The following is a 20,245-nucleotide window of genomic DNA, read 5'->3' as shown; positions in this document are numbered from 1 at the left end:
GAGACAAATATAAAGACAGAGAAAACTGGAGTCAGAGACAGAAATAGTCCGAGACGGATAGAGAAGGAGACAGTCATATACAATCAGAGATTGTCAGTGACAGACAAAGATAGTCCTAGACAGACAGAGAAAATCAGAGACAGTCAAGAGAAAAAGAGAGAGAGATATATTTGAAATATTTTTTGTTAACCCACTGTATTTTGTTATAGCTACGGGCAGTTATTTATTATCCCGGGCAATGCAGGTAGCTACAGCTAGTATGTGTGTGTGTATGTATATATATATATATATATAATATTCTTTAGAAAAGGCATCCAGCATGCATAGGGACTAGTTAATCCAAAGCTTTATTCGATTAAAAGCTTAGAGGTGTAGGAAAGTCAGCCAAACTTGGACACTGGTCCACCGACCTACGCGTTTCGCTCTGAGAGCTTAATCATGGTCTCTTAATCGTGGACCTGTTCTGAGTTTGGCTGACTTTCCTACACCTGTGTATGCTCTATGCTTTTAATCGAATATAGCTTTGGATTAACTAGTCCCTATGCGTGTTGGATTTTGGTGGATCTGAGGCTCTCGAGGTTTGGCTCCATTGCACCAGGAACTGAAGGAGGTGAACTGGACTCTAACGATAGGGGATGTATCATACACTACCAATGTACACTATACCTTACCTTCTGGTTATGTAAAAGTGTTTATCCTAAACTGAAGGATTGGTTATAGCAGTTTACATATTTTTAACAGTAAAAGTATTTATTTCATCGATATGGCTAACTCAAGGTGTACCTGTTTTTTAGTGTAAACCAAAAACTATTGTATTACGTTTGACGTGTTTATGTTGTTTTAACTTAGTCATATACTGATTTTGGTAGTTCAAAAGTGACAACCAATGAGGCTGTCTTTCCTGTTGTCACTTGTACAACCTTTGCTTCTGTTCCAGCTTTCTGTCTAAATGAACTGTTGCATGGGTGTACGTGCTGTAGGTAAGCACTGTGTATATTAAGCTATTACAAACAGCCAATAAGACGTGTTCAGATCCTAATTGTAGTTGTAACCTTGTCATTAGCATCTGCTCCCACTATGAGAACTGTTCTCAGGGAATGTAATTACAGACTTGTTTCGGGAGCGCACATCCTGCTTCCTGTGCCACATCATGTTCCTAGGTTTCAGTGTTTTTACACTTCTGTCTTTTGCCTAGCAGGGTATTTTCACACATACTTCTCTTGTCTATTACTTTTCCTAATCATTTAATTTTGGGATTTATTTTATCCTGACGTTCTACCAATTTTTATTATACTGAAATATTATGAAAACACAGTATTTCAACATGGTAAAATGAAGAATGTAGAGTGGAATATTGCTCATGAGGGTGAAGAGGTTGTCCCACTATAGAGAAGTAGGATACCAGAAGGGATTTTGGCCTTAGGGCCCTTCCACACTTGCGAGTGTGATGCGATGAACTCGCATCGCACTCGCAGCGAGTTCTGCCTGGATCTCCCATCCCGAACCCTGCAAACAGGAAATGAACTCAGCATGTCAGTTCAGCTCCGGTTTATGTGGCCGACACCAGGCAGATTTAAGATATTCCGAACAAGGTGTTCTCTTTCTGTGCTTAAGTTGCCTTAAAGAGGATTTGCTGTAAATTATCAGATCTCAAAAGAAACATGCTAGGCAGTTTTTGAGACATTATGATGTTATCACATTTATGGTAATCATAGGCCCTACTGTGCTTACTAAAAATTAACCCCTTACCGACGTGTGAAGAATTAGTTTGTCACACATCGGCTGTGGGTATATTGAAAGGCTTCTCCATACAAGGTGTGTGTTTGCTGGCACTGATTGCGGGTGTTAACCCTTCAAGTTGTAAAAAGCCAGAGTCGTGTGACAGCCTCATGTCTTTGTAAGATCCGCGGCTGTATGTTTTTTAGCCATTTATTTCAATGTGCCAGTGACACATTGTAATAAATGGTCAGTAAAATCCACATAAGCAGATTTGGATGGATGATATGGGCCAAAGTATGTGTATGAAGGTGATCTTTGCACTGATGAGGTACAATACAGTATATTATACATTATACTTCATGGAATTATGCAAATTCTGGTTCAAAGTTAGCACCAATTTACATATTATACTGCAAATATTATCTTGACCAGTGTGTACAATTGCAATATTCCACCAGATCACACAAGGTATAATAATACCTTGTAAAAAAAAAATAAGTATACAAACACAATAATTAATTAAAGCAAATCTAGAGTCTCAAGAATGTATTTACTTGGCAACTCTCCAACGTAAACATCCTCGAAAAACTATGTCTGTGTACAATCCTGGAGAAAATACTCCCCCACCCCCTTCAATGCATCCATTAATATAACTAATTCTTCAGACGCAGCACATTGCTAAGTTTCATAACAAGGTTTGTCTATGTGCAGTAGGTAAAAGGGGATTCATTCAACTCATTGGCCTGACTGTCATCAAAGTAAAACCTAGGAAATCGCCCTAGCTGAAGGGTCTCATAGTACATTTATGTAGGGAAACTGCTCTGTCCAATGAGGGATTGCTGTACTCCCCCCTTTTTCCTGGCAGAGTTTCAGTTCTCCAAGGAAAAAAGAAACTTGCGGTATCTTGCTTCTTGCCTGAAGCTTAAAGACTGTGTAGAATTCTTTCCTCTGTGTCTGTGTCTTTCTGCTTCCTTTCCCACTTAATCTACATCTGCAGTAGGGCTTGTTTTTAAAGTCATGAGGACTTCATTGTACATACTTTGGCTCTTCACCCTGAATTTGTACCCGGCAAGGGGATATGAAGGTAGGGCTACCTAAATGTAGTGTGTTTCATTCTATCTCTGTGTAATTTCTGAATATTGAACAGTAATCTGAGGTTCCGAGGTCTTCTTGATTTGCAGGACAGTGTTGGTTGATTTCATAGATTTCATCTAGTTGTTATTGTATGGGCTTTGCTTATGTCTCAGCCTATCTCCTACACATGTTTTTCATATGCTTTGGATCGATTTGTTATTTTTTGTAAAATTGTCCATTTATTAACTGTAACGTGAACTTTAGATTCCTGACTCTGCTGTGTTTTGGGGGATTTTGGCATTTATGTTACGTTTGCTTTGTAGTAGATCTGTTTGCTTTGTGTGAGAGTGTGTAATGTCTAGGCATTCCTTCGTGTCTGTGTTAATAACTGATGTGTTGATATTTGACAGATAACTCATTTAACCACAGTCTAAGCCATGTCCAGTCTGACAGAGGGGGTTTGAAGTTGTTCCACTAGACACCGATGACTTTCTGGGAGTTGTGCTTGTATGTTACTTGCACAACATCAAGTCAGTCAATTTTGGTCTGAAACTACAACCACAGCTGGAAGTAAACATCATAATAGGCCCAGTGTACAGATGCGGCAGAGTTGAGTTGCCATGTGGCATAGCTGATTCTGACATAAGAATGTTATGTGAGATTTTTCATGGGCTGCAGGTAAATGTAACTGGTAGCTTGCAACCAGAGCACTCATTGCTAAATATAGCCACTAATGCTGTTTCCAGAATGACACTTTCCATAGACTTTAAGTATAATACTTAAAATATAATACCCTTAAACTGTGCCTCATATGTGTATGTGTTGTGGTTAACAAATGAAACATCACGAATACACAATAAACTAAAGCCATATGCTTTATAATAAACTATGGGAAATAAGCCATAATTGCATAATAGGAGTTGGTTATCCATAGACTGTATGAAGAGTGGAGGAGACACTAACAGTCAGGAAGTCTATTAATTATTCTGATATAATGACCTTTCCAGTTACAACGAAGAAACAATCCAATCTTTTATGTGACAAATAGGAAAAGTGTAGACGTTTTTACAATGCATAACCGTAAACTTGTCATAGCAGTAATTAGACTTTCCAGAAACCATAAATTTCATCGACAGATATCATTAAACTAAAGAGGTTTCCCCTAACATTTTCCCATCATTGGAGGTATATCACCAAGATAGCTGTAACATAATAATATGGGGCCAATGAGTGACCAGATTAGGAGTATCATGGGCCCCACACTGTATGAACATGGGCCCCACCATTCTAAAGGTTCATTAATTATATACAATGCCAGAACAAAGCTTACTACAGAGATATGGTACTAGCACAAAGCCTACTACATAGATACAATACCAGAACTAAGTTTATGACAGAGGTACACCACAAGAACCAAGCTAACTACCGTATAAACTTGTGTATAAGCCGAGTTTTTCAGCACAAAAAATGTGCTAAAAAAATCTCACCTCGGCTTATACACGAGTCAATTAAAAAAAAACCTTACATACTCACCTTCCGGTGTCCCCGATGCTTGTCGCAGTCCTCTTCTGTCCTCCTTCCGCTGTAACAGCCAGCAGAGCCGCGGCCATGTCAAATCGCATGGACGCATCTCTGCCGGCTGTTACAGCAGAAAGAAGAAAGAAGTGGAGCCGCGATGAGCAACGGGGTCGCCGGAAGGTGAGTATGTAAGTTTATTTTTTTATGAGGGCAGGCTATATACTAAAGGGGGCTGGCTGGCTGTATACTTAAGGGGGCTGGTTGGCTGGCTATATACTTAAGGGGGCTAGTTGGCTGGCTGCATACCTAAGGGGACTGGCTGGCTGTATACATAAAGGGGCTGGCTATATACTACTGGGGCTGGCTATATACTACTAGGGGCTGGCAGCATATATACTACAGGGGGCTAGCTATATACTACAGGGGCTATATACTACAGGGGGCTTTCTGGCTATATACTGAGAGGCTGTGACCAATGCATTTCCCACCCTCGGCTTATATTCGAGTCAATAGGTTTTCCCAGTTTTTGGTGGTAAAATTAGGGTATAAGAATCAAGTTTACTGTATAGATTCAGTCTAAAAACCAACCTTGCCTTATCGATGTGGTTCCAAAACCAAGCTAAGTGTACAGATACTGTACTAGAATATTGCATGACAAATGCAGTACTCAAGAAACATAGCAAACTAATTGGGAAGCCTAACACATGCTGTGGAAAAAAAGGTAGACAGCTGTCTATATCAGTTTCTATTATCTACTCAATATTAAACAGAATCACATTCTATGAGAGCAACCGCAGCATATCACCATTCAACTTGCTTAGCCCTGCACCCTCCATTCTCAGAACTGGTGAGGGAGAGGGGCTAAAACCACTCGGTATAAGAAAGTGAAAGTGTATCCTAGCAACATGTTGAAAAGCCCCTATACTGAGTTGGAGTGGAGATACAATAGGATTAATATGTACAAAATCAATGGGGTTGATATATTAAGACTAACATTTTTGTACAATAGTCTTAACTATTTAATATGCCATAATTATTAGGGAGTTGCCACTGTCTATTAATAATTCTTGCTTTCACCTATAATCTGCACCAAGCTATAGTAAATGTAATGAGCTGAGTCATCCCTGTATCCCAGCCCCCTCTATCCACTTTTGACTAAACTGGTAATAAAGGAAGAAATGGCCAAATATGGTAAATTCTTTCATGCTTTACACAGCAGAAAATTTTGGTCTGAGATACGATATATATCGACCCAGTGTGCCATTAAATAATTGCCATGAGGTTCCATACAGTATACAAGTACTTATAATATTCTCTGTGTGTGATCCACCCTGTCTAGGATTCTTTTCGGTGTAGACCTTCATTTACATCTGGTGTCTATTTTCACTGTTATCTGACTATAGTATGTAATACAGACCAATAAGCATTTGCTATAATTTCCCCTTTCCCATTGATCCCTGGTGCAATGGATTAAGATCCCCCTTATTATAACCCATGACCTGGACCTAGTACACTTTGAGATTTTACTGGGACAATATATTAATAACTTTTTAAAATTTACCTTTAATCCCTTCATGACTGCATGTCATTGACACCTGAGTATCCAGGTCAATTTTTGCAGTTCTGTTATACGCTTTAAATGACACTATCTTTAGAAACGCTTCACAATTTTTACTTTGTTTTTCTTTCATGACATGTGAGACTTTAACTTGATAGGATAGTTTTATTGATTGATTCTTTTCTTTATAAAATTAGCTTTTTTGTCAATTTTTTATTCAAGTTTTTTTTAATAAGTAGTAAAACTGAACAAAATTTTACCAAAATATGTTAAAAATGTGTACACATTCATCCCACCCCCTTTTCCCAGGTTCAGCAACAGATGAAGAAGGTGCATGTACTTTTGCAATTCTACAAACTATACAAACTAACTAAATTCTTCATTCAAGTGGAAGACTGGAGAGGGGTACAATTCAAACCCCTATATCTCCTGGCACCTAGAGATATAATTTTGGTGTCATAATAAACAGCAGAATCCTCTTTAATATGATATATGGATTATGTATGGATGCTTCACAGATCCATAGATAAACATTCTTAGAAATCTCGGAAATAGAAAGCTCTATATAAAAAAATCACAATTTTTTACTGCAACTTTAAGCATAGCTCCCAACCATCCCTGATTCGTTGGGACAGTCCCGGTTTTTGGGCCCCACCTCGACACACTAGAGCAGCAGAACAGGGACTAGGAGGTCCTGCTGCTTACACACGTCTCAGATGTGCTCTATAGCAGAGATGTGTGGAGGTAGCTCCTCCCCTACCTTGCTTTCAAGAGATATAGCCGTTTGAAGTTGGTCACTGTCTTGACATTTATAAATGTCCTTTATAAATAGGACGTATATAGGTTAAACTTAATCATGAATGAAATCACGATTCATGGTTTGTTTGCCACTGTCAGTATCATATCTTTATGTGGATGTGTATTAGTGCAGAGCCAAGGAAATCTGCAAATATATCATTGCATGTAGGCTATTATAAATAATTGTATCATCATATATATTACATCGATTGGTTTAGTAAGGTTTAGTAAGACAGTGAGGAGTCAGTCTATTCATGGAACCATAACCCCCAAGCCATCTTTAAATCGAGAAACATCCATTTTTTCACACACTTATTGGCTGTACTATGTGCATCAAGTCTTTAAACCAGATCCAAGTCCCCAATCCAGGTAAAAAATTTAGTTTTATTTATTTTTTTACCAAACTCAACCTGGCACATAGAAAGGAGTTCCATCTTAAGAGGAGGCTGAAGACTTTACCCGCATGCCCCATTTGGATTGATGAAAGCTTTTCTAAGTTGGTAGAGACGATTTTGAATGATTTATTATGTAATAGGAAGAGGGTTAAAATAAAGATGTCCTATGTATATAGATCAACATAAGGTGGCTTAGGTTTACCTTTTTTCAAGGGATATTTTTTTTGTCAACTCAACTTAGCTAGATTTGGCTTATTTAGTGCAGTTGACTGAGGGTAAAACTATTAAGATCTTTGAGCTACTGGAATCATCTATACTATTAGAGGAATCATTTGTTAAATGGGATGTTTGTAAATCCCTGGTTAAATCTTGGGTAAAATTTAAAGCAATATTATCCCTGCAGGGGTTTCTAGATGAAATGTTGATATGGTATAATGATAACCTTCCTGATATGAGATTGATACTGGGGAAAGGGTGTTGTTTAATCATTCATAACAGGTGGTGTGTGAGGAGAAAGTAATATCATTAAAGGTTCTACACGGTTAACACGGGTTGAAAAGAGGTGACTTGTTCAGGTATTGGCAACTATCAAATGCACTTAAGAGGGGTAAACACTTGATTAAACTTAAAAATTAAACTCATGAGTGTATTGAGTTAATCAAAACGGTTACGAGCACTAAGAAGATTGTGTTAGGAGTACATAGATATGTTGGTAAAAATACTCAAAACAATTTTCACATCACTCTAAGGGTAAATTGGAAACGGAAATTGGAAGATTAGATGGTAAGGACTGAGGGAAAGTTTATAAGAATATTTTGAATTGTTCACTGAATTGGAACCACAGGGTTATATATTTTAATATGGTATATAGAATTTATTCCGCTCCTGCTCTATTATATAGAATGAAAATTAAGTTGCAGGTACGCGGTGATGAGGACAACTTTTCTGCTTTTAAATGTAGACAAGAATGATTCCTTTAATTACTTTACTAATTCAATGGATCTGATTAATGTAATAAATATTAAGTCCAAATACCCTATAAAAATGCATTCTTTGCTGCCATTTTCTATTATTTTTCCACAGTTTTAAAAAAAATGTGATTGAATTTAAAACCGCAGTATAAATTTGCCTCTAATGTTCATTCTGGAGAAACCCAAAGCAGTTTCACATCATGAATTTCATTTTGTATACACTTTAACCAGAATGGTTTCAATTTTCTATTGGAACATGGGTCACATTAGCACATTGTTACTTTTATATTTTTGGCCAAACTTAAATTTGGCAATCCATTTCACCTTGAAAATGCACTTTTGGATAGGTTATTGTTTATTTATGAGCTTGCAGATTGTGTTTTGGAACACTGAAAATGTGGAAGGAAAAACTACATGACTGCTCCCTTGCTGGCATCTGAGAAATACCAACTAAATGACTAGTAAAATCATCTACAGGCCACAGAGCAGTCAACTACTGGACTGGGGCAATGAAGAAATGAGCTGCCTGGGGTAATGTATTACTCAATTTGTACTGGTGGTAACAAAAGAAACTTGACTTGTATGGTTAAAAGTGAGTCCACCAGCAGTTTTTACCATGTGAAGACAGTGTTAGGAAGCATTTGTGGAGATCTGTGTAAACATACCATTGTGTGTCTTGTTAGTAGCAGCAGTACTATGAAAAATGCAGTTATATTCCAGGATTGAAGCAGGACTTGGTGCAACATTGCATCGATAGCTATCCAGCCACGGATGTCCGATCCATTTCTCTTGCTCCTCAGGTGCTGGACTATGGGGTTCTACTGTATGACACAAAACTTTAGAAATATATCTCAACAACTGGTGTATTTTCCATAATAAGCAGCATTTTAAAATTACTAGTAAGATAAACCATACATGTTTAAGAATCTGTTTTTATGGCATAAGTAGTCAGGCTACCAGGAAATGGTCTATGCTGTATCAGCCAAAATGTAAGTGGTAAGACAGACTTGAAGCCACAAGTCTGTATATTAAAACCCAACATCATAACCACTGTACCACATTTTATTTGGATTGGGACAATGTGGTCAACACTAAATAAACAAATTCCAATGATCACAAAAGAGAACAAGTAAAATAGTGAGGCTGCTAATGCACCAGATTTATCAAAGCATATAATGATGAATCACACGTTTTACTCCATATTAGTTGTCTCAGTTTATTCCAAAAAAGTAGAGCATACTTTTGCATACTTTTTTATGCATGCTCCTTTCCCTGTGAAGCCACACCGTTTTCTCTGAGACCACACCGCTTTTATTGCACAAGTCGTAAAAGTGTCTTAAAACTAAAAAAATTGTGGTGCAAGTCATCTAAGTTTTTTTCATAAAACAACAGTCCACATAAGTCCAGCACATAAACACTCAAATGGGTACAGTGATAGAGTCATCCTTCATTCATTCAAAAGTTGCATAGAACCACATGCAGCAGTGTCCAACGAGAAACTCGTTTCGACACATGGCGTCTTATTCATGATCTATTTTTAAGTTTTTATTTCTGCATTTTTTAATTTTATACAATTACAATAAACTTGAACTGAATAACAAGACAGCAGATTATAGCATATTATTCTCAGTGCTCAGGAAAAAGTGAATACAGTCATGTATATAAAGACCAGAATAGAAGATCCCCAGTATCGGTAGTGGTCATATATAGGATATACAGCAAAAAAGGCAAAGATACTCTAGTCAGTCCACACAATTAGAACGTAGAACTACATTGACACGAGACATTCAGACATACAAACTCTCCTTCATTATAGAAACAGACAGAAACCAGGGAATCTATAAGGCAGTGTAGGGATTCTCGCATGACATGGACCAGATGAGCTCAAATTTATTTGGGGCATTTTGTGTTGACATAAACCCATCGATAGTGAGGAATGGCACTATTGATAAGTAAGATCTATTGTCTTAGGAGGGTAGGGTCCTCATCCTTCAAAGACATCATGACCACCTTCTGGGCATAGTAAACCGGATGAAAATTTTGTCATAGTGGCCATGACCCATTCATTCATAACACCCAGAAGACAGACCGTTGGGGACATTTAACGGGGAAAGTCTCTATTTATGAACACCAGAACTTCTGACCAGAAAGCATTAATCTTTGGACAGGTCCAAATGCAATGCATAAAGGATCCAGTATCTTCCTGACATTGAAACATAAGTCATCTGGGATTAACCCAGTGCAAAATAGTTTTGCCGGAGTGAAATATACCCGGTGCACTAATTTAGACTGAATTAGGAAGTCCCTCGCACTCACCACAGAGGAAAGCAAGGAAAGAGAAAAGTAGGAAAGCACAATACAGTATACACAAACAGTGTATAGCAAGTACCCATTTTGAATTAGCTCCTCCTCAAGCTCTACAGTCACAGAGAGAAACTATAATATCTTGAGCTCTTTTAATTGTAATACAGAAAATGCTATCTGTGTAGCAAATTGCACAATTGCCTGAAATAATATGTGGGCCATACAACAGGCCCGATTAAAATTAGGATTCGTCGTCATTTGTCACAAATGATTCTGTTAATATCAGCACTTTCGAGACTTTAGGGAAATTCTTAATAAACAAGTCAAGGAGTTTACTTGGATGGGCATTGAAAAGGTCACCCATATGATTCGAGGAAGCTCTTCAATAGAGAGACTTACTGGATTTTTACGTTAGACAGTAAAAAACTTATGGGACTAAATAAAATATTGGATCTCATTGTAACATTTTGATGGGCAGATACTATTTAATATTTTTATAGAAGAATTAGTCCACTGGGAGCTGAAGCTACTCCACACCACAATAGTCTCTGCAGTAAATTTACATATTACCAAATTAAAGTTATTAAAGGGGTTCTCCCCTTTAAAGGGGTCACTTAATGTACTTTTTTAACTGGCCAATCTTTTACATATATTATAGTTGCACACCCTTACCTTACCACCCTGAGCTGTTTGCTTTGTTTTCCTTCATTCCAAGTGTGGGAAGATAAGGTATAGTAAGGTCAATGTTTGTCACTGGAGAACCCCTTTAACAAGCTAGGTTAGGTTCGAGGATTATTAAATTACATATTAGGGCAGAGGCAGGCAGGAGGAATCAACCATCAGATCTCCTTCTCATGGTAGGTTTTCTTTAAATTATGTAAATAATGTAAATTACAGTTACATTTATCTTGTTACTTTTTAACTCGCTCTACAAGGAAGTTAAAGGGGTATTCCAGGAATCAGCATAATTGATATACAAACAGGTCCTTAAAATGTAAGCTAATATGTAATTAGTCATTATTTATAATTTTGCTCCCCTTAGAAGAAAAATGCTGGTGACATACAATGTAATGAAGAATTAAAATGCTACTGGCCCTTTAATCAGTCCGTTAATTTCCTCCGCGCGGAGGAGACACAGGACACAAGATTGCCGCTGCTCACATGTCCTGCACCTGCCTGAGCAGGTAATGTGATCACCACTGAGTTTGGCTGTAATTGGTTGGTTGCAGTGCATCCAGTATGGCCAGTGTTATGGTGACATGTCATCTCAGGGATGCCATGTTCAGTAATTGCAGTTACACACATCATTACTATGTTAACAGAGCAAGAAAGGCTGTTAGATCATCACTGGGAGCAGAGCATAAGAGGGAGGAGGAGTTACTGAGAACTAAAGCATCATGGGACCTGTAGTTTTCAGTAGCGGCCATCTTGGTGATAACTCTGCATACTTTAGAGAGGCCATAAAATTTTGTGAATCATAAAATCAAACTATTCAAGCTCCATTTTGTGACTAATGACAATGGGGGTAATTTACTAAGGGCCCGAATCGTGTCTTTCTGGTGGGCTACGCAAATTTTTCAGTTTTGCGCTGATTTTCCCTGTATTGCCCCGGGATTTTGGCGCATGCGATCGGACTGTGGGGCATCGGCGCCGGCATAAACGCGATGGAAATTGGGGAGCGTTGCCATATGAAAACCCACAGAGAACGCGCCGCTGAATTCCGAATGGACCGGGTAAGTAAATCTGCCCCATTGAGTTTTATTTTCATATCAGGTGTTCATATTCCCGGAATACCCCTTTAAGGATTATAATCTTTCTATTGGGACTCTATGCTTGGTCCTGTTTTGAGAAACACAACTACTGTAACAATAAGTCATTATTTAAAACTGTAAATTTTAAATACAAATGAAGTTTGCTTCTTTATAGTGATTGTTTTTAAAAGTTCATTAATAAGGAATTACAGCCATTTTGCATTGTTTGGCCCCAAAAGGAAATAAATGACCTTCCTCTGATTCCTAACCATTTCTAGTAACGCAATTTTGTCCTGAAAAGAAAACCTCAATACAAACGAGAAAGTCAAATGTAATAAATAAGGGGGGCAGAAAATCACATAACAATAACCATCCAATGCCTTCCATACAGTGGATGATAACAGACCAGTTATCTTTATATCTGAAATCGGACATCTGTATACAATTAAGTGTACTAAACTACACTGTATCTAATCATGGAAGAATTTCTGGTTTTTACTTTCCAGGTCATAGGGAGAAATAAGGGTTCCTTGACCAATTAGACAAGGTATAATTAAATACATTGGTTTTGCACATTTTCTTTCTTTATTTCTATATTTCTGGATGTATTAAGTATTCATTAGTTCCCAAGCGGATCAGTGTGGCTTACTTCACAACGCTGAGAATGTTACAATTAAAATCTAGAGCAAATAGCAAGCACAGTAGTAAATGCTTGCCAAGCAGCTATGTTTGTTTTGGCTGCTAAGAAAACCCCTGGCGGCAGCTTCTGGCTTGAGGTTATGTAGGATGTTGTCCTTAAAGAGAAAGAGGCATTTCTAATGTATTGCACAACAACACAATATCTGCATGTAATAACCCCAAAAGATATATGTAAGATGTGCTGCAAGTACAGCTCTGTACTACTTTTCATGACTAGTTCACACCCAGGTTTTAACTCTGCAGAGGACCTTGTTACATCTTGGATCTGGGTGGGAGTGATGGACAACTAAGCCTATAAATGGCCAGGGCAGTGTCCAGGAGCTCAATATATACCCACTCCTGACTCCAGTCAGTGCTGGTTATACTGGCCTCTTGGTAATTGTAGTACCACTTTCTATATTGTGATAATGGCTGTAAACTCTGACACTTGTTTGTTATTTGACTACTCTTTGCCTCACAATTCTGTACCTTGCTGCCATCTTTGCTTTTCCTAATTTGCTGTACTTTTACTGGATTTATGTCTGTTAGGTTGTCATCTGTTTTTTATATATCAATGTATTCTAAGAACTTACATTGGAATAATGACCTAGGCATTGCCTAGTCATTAATATACAATAAACTAGCCTAGAAATATACAATGCATTTGACTGACCCTGCTCTATTATAAGCTTTCATACTAGGTGCTTTCATAAATATTTAGCACAAATTAGCTGTAATCCTATTCTTGTGGGGTAGGGATATGGCAGGAGATAAATAGGAAGGTTGCTTTGTCCTAGCCGACTAGTGGTTGGACTTAACTCTTACAAGAAGTGTAAGCAGCATGTCACTTCTGAGGTCAGTAAGTCTCACCCTGAACTGCACTCCAGAATGTTTCTTCACTATCTGGCATTGGCCTAGTGTTGCCTTAAAGGGGGAAATGGGGCAGCTGAGATTATAGGTCACTTGGCTTTAGGTTATGCTAACACTTCCAGGTCTTCTACATTTTGAACTTTGTATTTAATCTGCTTTTCTTCCTTCACGTGCGATTTATGCAGGTCCTCCACTATATAGATGGCCCTTCTCTCGTACATAAGATATTCATTTTTGTCTGAAAGAGTCCTGCGAACACTAAGAGATCTCTTAGGATAATTATGCAATGAAGAACGTTGTAGATGTGATTTATGTGTTTAAATCTTAGTAAATGAAATAGCTTGAGGGGAGTTCTTCAGAGGATGAATTCCATTTTATAGGATTGGAATATAATTAAACATTTACAACCTTAGTTTGTGCTTGTAACTGTGTTATGGGATATTGCATATTAAAACTGTCTGTTATCCCTAGATATGAAACCTAAGCAACATTGATCTAATGGTTAAAGCTACCATTTGATAAAATGTAATCCACAGTAAGTTTAAGTTTTCTTAACAGCCTTGTAAAAGGACGCTTGATCTAATTTCTTACCCATGCTTATATGCTGCACACATTTTTGTGCTTCTTGTTGGTGATGTAATGTAAAATGCATAAACCATTGACATTAATATATTCTATTAACCCTAAAAGTGATATATGCAATAGTACAAAACAGTCTATTGTGTCACGGTGCTCCTGTGACCCATGTCCCGGGTCGCAGACGCAAACGCAAACGTGTACCTCCCTGTGCCCTAGTACGGCCACGGCGGGCTGACTTGCCTTCCCGCAGTCCTGCAATGGTTCCTGTGTTCCCCGCCTCCCAGGGCACGCTCTCGGAAATGTAAAGGGCCAGAGCACCACTCATTGGCGCTGGCCATCCACTCATCTAATAAATGGCCTGCCTCTTCCTGTCACCCCTGTGAATTGAATTACTGAAAAAAAGCTAACTGTTTGGTGATATTTATTGAGTTGTATAACAACCCATACAGAAGATGAAAGAAGGAAATGTGCCACAACATGTACTAAAAACTATCATGTTTATTACAGGAAATCTACCACCACGATCAAGGATTGTAAACCAAGCCCTTATATGCTGGTGTGGTTCCTGAGGAGCATAAAAAGAGAGCACATTCTGCCAGAATGTCAGTGTTCTTGATTTACAATCCTTAATCCTGGCGATGTCTTTTAAAGGAAATCACCACTGAAAATAACAAAAAAAAAAAAAAAATACTCACCTCCGCTCCTCTTCACCTTGATCCCGACGCTGTCCGTCGCTAAGCTTGAAACGCCAAGATTACCTACATGGAGCGCAGAGACAAGATATCCGGTGCTCCGGGCTGCTAATTATGCACGTCCTCCCTGACAGCATGAGAGAGTGAGGTGACGTCACCTCCCTCTCCCAGTATTTGTAGTCTTTTTTTGTTATTTTCACTGGTTGATTTCCTTTAAAAGATCCACAACCAAAACCAAGGATTGTAAATCAAGAACACTGACATTATGGCATGTGCCCTCTCTGGCAGGATCTGCTCTTCTTTCAGCTTCTTATGCTCTGGTGACGTCCCCTCACTCGCTTATGCTGGTGAGAAGGTGCATAATTTGCATCTTGTCCCCACTCTCTGTGATGCTTATACTGGTGTCTCCCCTGACGTGTTTCAACCGCTCAGGTCTTTATCTAGACTTTACGAAGTATAAACTTGATTTACTGTATGCAGATGGACACACTGCCTGGACTGTACTATTTTTTTGTGTTCCTCTCCTTTTATGTATTATATGTCATATTTTTTAGCACGTTGAACTTAATAAAAATTATATTAAAAATGATATCTTATATTTCCTTCCCTCATCTTCTTTATTGGTTTTTGTAGGTTGTTGTAGCAATTATTGAGAGGCACGGAACCTAAATTTTGCTTATCCTATATTCCTATAATTTTTTGTACCTATTTTTGACAGCTGACATACAAAATAGAACACACAAGCTCATAGAAAAGCTCCAAGTGTGTAAAAACATTACTATTACTAAAATTGCTATATGCAGTTCCACTTAGGCCCGTTCCACACTTGCGAGTGTGATGCGATGAACTCACATCAGACACGCAACGCAAGCTGCCGGGAACGCACGGCCCGAACGCTGCACCGCGGGAGTGAACTGACATGCTGAGTTCACTCCCGCGGTGCAGGATTCGGGCCGTGCATTCCCGGCAGCATGCGTTTTGAGTGTGATGCGAGTTCATCGCATCACACTCGCAAGTGTGGAACGAGCCTTACAGTGCAACTTCTGGAAGCAGTGAGCTCAAAAATTACCTGTTGGGAGCAGCACATAACCATCTGAATTCAATTGTAATGAACTTTGCCATGACAGGAGCCTAATGCATGGATGTTATATAGGAGCAGGAGATCACAAACTGCCCTGATGCATATGAAGGAATATAAGGCACCTTTTCTCTGTTTCTGCTTGGTTCCTGAATAACAAAAATAATGTAGTCTAACCTAAAGATTGTGCACTTCCGACATCTATTTTTACCTTTGCTCTCGTGTACAGGGATCTGCCCTGGAATACATTTTGTTTTACTATCAACGAGCAACCAAGCTAAACTTAAAGGTATTTTACCCCTATTAAACTTCTAGCTCTCGGAGGTAGAGTATGAAATGTACTTTCTAGAATTTCCCCTTTTATGTGTACAAAAAAGCTCCTTCAAAGTCATGTGAAAAGGAGCAGTCATGTGATAATTTGCCTGAGATGTCCTTCCTAGTGATAGTATTTAATATTCCATGCCATGCACTGGAATGAGCTATGTAAGGTGTCTTTTTTTGTGGGATGGGATGACGTTTTCATTGCTACATTTTGTGGACTGTATGAACTTTTGTTCATTTTTTATTAAAAATTTCATATGATGCTAAATGTCAAACTGCTAATAACAACATTTTTTCGTTATGGGGCTCACCACCAGGAATAATTATTTTATATTTTGATAGATCAGGCTTTCTGGGACTCAGTGATACCTAACATGTTTATAATGATTTCACCTTTTTATTTATTTGTCATTTATTATAACCATGCATTGCAGTGCATTAGAAGTGTCAGACTATGCACTTGCTGACATGCTGACTGCTCGGTCCAGCCAGGGGCTAGATAGAGTAGGCAATCCAGAAGACAGACCCAGGGACCTTCATTAGGTCCCCCACTGTCCATTAGAAAAGACAGCACCCCGCAAAGCGATCGTGGGGTTCCAGGAGGATGAGGGAGCGAGCCCCCTCCCACATCAGGTATGTAGATCCCGTGGTCAATGCTGTGACCGTGGGATCTAACAGGTTAACAGTCAGATCGGATGTCATTCCAATCTGAACTGTTAGAGCAGGAGCCCGACTGTCATATGATGTCACTGCTCCTAAGTGCATGGAGGCCCCTTAGTGACCAACGTAAAAACCTCTATGGGTGGTAACTAAGGGGTTAACTTCCTTCAACCAATCCATGGGAGAGTTTGTTTCAAAGCATGCTTTTCGCAGATCCTAATAGAAGGAAAAGTATATTATTCTTTTAAAAAAAAATTGGGTCATCTCTGCGATTCAATAACATGAATGTGATAGTTGGAATGTCATATCATAAAACCTATTCAGTATTTCTTGCATTGTATTCCAAAAGGTTTTTAGTAATCTACATGTGTATAAAATATGGATCATGTCACCATCTATCCTATGTTATCTACTGTATCCTATGCAACTGCTCTAAATTATTCTGGAAAGGCGATATTTTACTCTGTATAGTTTATACTGTTCAGTATTGGTTTGATGTTATTTTATTTTGGTTATTAAATAAATATATGGCGCTGTGACCTTTTCACTACTTTCCTTTCTTGGGAGCTTAGTGTCACAGCAAGAAGATTTATTGTCCCTAAGTCATGTCTTAGACTGTCTGTTTCTCACAGAACCACTAGCTTAATGCAGAATGAGTTATCTCATACTAGTCAAGTAGGAATTAACCTTTAATTTTCTGGGACAGTTTCTGAGAAGAGAGAATATCTCAGTCTAAACTGGTATTATACTAGTACCATATCCACCCATACATGAATTTTATGTTGATGTAGTTGCTGCTGCTTTACAGGTATGCTACATTATAGGTAACTGTTAACCCCTTAAGGATGCAGGGTATTTTCGCTCATTTCTCGCTCTCCACCTTCAAAAATCCATAACTTTTTCATTTTTAACATGCCATGTACTGGGAAGCTGGAAAAAAATTCCAAATGTGGAGAAATTGAAAAAAAACACATGTTCTTGTTTGCTCAGTTTTTACGACTTTGACTTTGCGCTCCAAATAACACATCTACTTTATTCTTTGGTTCCGTACGATCGCAGTGATACCAAATTTATATAGGTTTTATTGTGTTTTAATACATTTTCAAAAATTAAACGAATGTGTACAGAAAAGAAAAAAAATTCTTCTGACGCTAATAACTTTTTCATATTTTGGTGTACGATTTTGAGTTCTGTGCGACATTTTGATCACTTTTTATTCCATTTTTTATGTGATGTAAAATGGTGTAAAAGTCGCATTTTGGACATTTGGGCGCCATTTTCCGTCTCGGAGATCACTGCCGGTTATAACCGTTTTTATATTTTGATAGATCGGACATTTTGGGACGCGGCGATACCTAATGTGTCTGTGATTTTTACTGTTTATTATGTTTTATATCAGTTCTAGGGAAAGGGGGGTGATTTGAATTTTTAATATTTTATAAACTTTTTTTTTTCCACTATTTCTTAGAACCTCTAGGGTAAATAAACCCTAGATGGTGCAATCAACTGTATTGCAGTATATGGAGTTTTTGTATGTGATATGTTACAATGAGCCACTGGCAGAAACCATTAAGCCTCGGGTCTCACGAAGACCCTAGGCTGTCATGGCAACTGATCGCCGCCCCCCAATGAAGTTCGGGGGATCAGCGATCGGAAGAAAGATGGCGGCACCCACATGCCGCCGTCTTTTAAATGCCGACGGCGAGTTTGCCGGTGGCATCGGAAGGGTTAATAGCCACTGTTATTAGCGGTGGGGGTTTGCTGCAATATGCAACAACCCCAACCCTTGTATGAAGAGGACTCAGCCCGTGAGCCGTCTTCATACGTTACCTGCACCTCTATGACGCAGAGCGTTAAGGGGTTAATGAAAACTGAGACTGAGACAATTTGTTGTTTTTTCCAATGTAATTACAAAATCCTAGTCATACACATAGTTATTGTAAAACTGACACATTGAAAGATGAACTGAGTTTGCATTAGGTACTTGCCAACACTGAATACCTTCAAGTGTTATAAGAACTAATTAATTTTTAGAACTTATGTGTTATTTAAGGTGAGAATTTAATGACACATGGAATAGCTGGAAATCCCCTAGAAAGCTGGTATTTTTTGTATTCTGTTATATTTATGTTTTTTCTTTTCGCTATTTGTTGGAGCCAACTGCATGTTTTTTCTTAGTGTTGGGCTGAGCCCTCTCCATACAGATCAGGTGTATGCTGCCTACCGCAGCCAACACCCAGAGCTAACACCCCTGATCAGTTTGAGCCCTCTTGATGCAAGGTGGGCGTTTGCTGCATATTGCAAATGTCTCCGGCAAAGCTGGCAGCGCAAAGACCTGAGAGTGTCTGATTTTAATGTGCAATGTGCAAAGAGCACATTGTAATGAAGGATGAGGAAAATCCCAGTATACTGCCATACTGTAGTATGGCAGTATATGGTAGGATCAATCATACAACCAAGGGTTAAAGTATCCTAGGGGGTCTGAAAAATATTAAAAATAAAAAAAATTACAATATTTATATATATATACATATATATATATATTTAAAAAACGAATAATTAGAATCAACCGCCTTTTGTTAGAAATCATATAAAAATAAATAAGCACGAAAAATACTAAACATGTTACCGCATATATACATAAAAAATGTGCTGAAAAACTCAAACTCGCAGGTCTTCTCTTCTTCCGTCGGCAGCACCAGGTCCATGTCCAGTGGGCACGCAGCTATGACGGTGACATCATAGCATGCACCAGCCCGGCCATGTGCACGGACCCGTTGCTGACCTGGAGCTGAATCTAGAAGAGGACCAGCCCAGGGCGTCGGAAAGGTAAGTACTTACCACCGAGGCCCTTTTTTGTTTTTGCGGTTTCATTTTTCCCTCCCCACCTTCAAAAATCCATAACTTTTTTTATTTTTCCAGATACAGAGCTGTGCGAGGGTTTGTTTTATGAGTAACAAATTACACTTCATAGTGACAGTATTTAATATTCCATGCCGTGTACTGGGAAGCGGGAAAAAAATTCCAAATGCAATGAAAATGGTGGGAAAACGTGTTTGCGTCGTATTCTTGTAGGGTTGGATTATAATAATAATTATTATTATTATTGGTTCCTGTATGTAAGCACTGTGTTATCCAGGTGACATTATGTAAGTGACTGTGGTATTTTGGGGGATACAGTATGGGAATTTGTTAGACAGAGCTAAAAACATTTGGTGGTGAATTCAGCAGGGAGAAGTGGTAATGAAGTTTTCTTCCAGATGGAGCAGATCATATCCT

The 20,245-nt window shown here is 38.5% G+C and overlaps 1 protein-coding gene across 2 annotated transcripts in view; it reads left to right on the top strand.

Moving 5' to 3' along the window:
• Positions 1-2,591: 2,591 nt before the first annotated feature.
• Positions 2,592-20,245, top strand: part of SRPX (sushi repeat containing protein X-linked) — an 83,465-nt gene continuing 65,811 nt past the window's right edge. The window contains exon 1 of one of the 2 annotated variants that reach the window (XM_072137806.1): positions 2,592-2,803. In XM_072137806.1, coding sequence (XP_071993907.1) covers positions 2,737-2,803 — 67 coding nt within the window. In that variant the 5' untranslated portion in view covers positions 2,592-2,736. The remainder of the gene's footprint in view (positions 2,804-20,245) is intronic. The other variant, XM_072137805.1, reaches the window with a different exon arrangement.

Source organism: Engystomops pustulosus, chromosome 2 (genome assembly GCF_040894005.1).
Source record: "Engystomops pustulosus chromosome 2, aEngPut4.maternal, whole genome shotgun sequence".
Classification (NCBI taxonomy): Eukaryota; Metazoa; Chordata; class Amphibia; order Anura; family Leptodactylidae; genus Engystomops; species Engystomops pustulosus.
The sequence above is the reverse complement of the archived record's forward strand: the minus strand, read 5'-3'. Positions and strand labels throughout refer to the sequence as shown.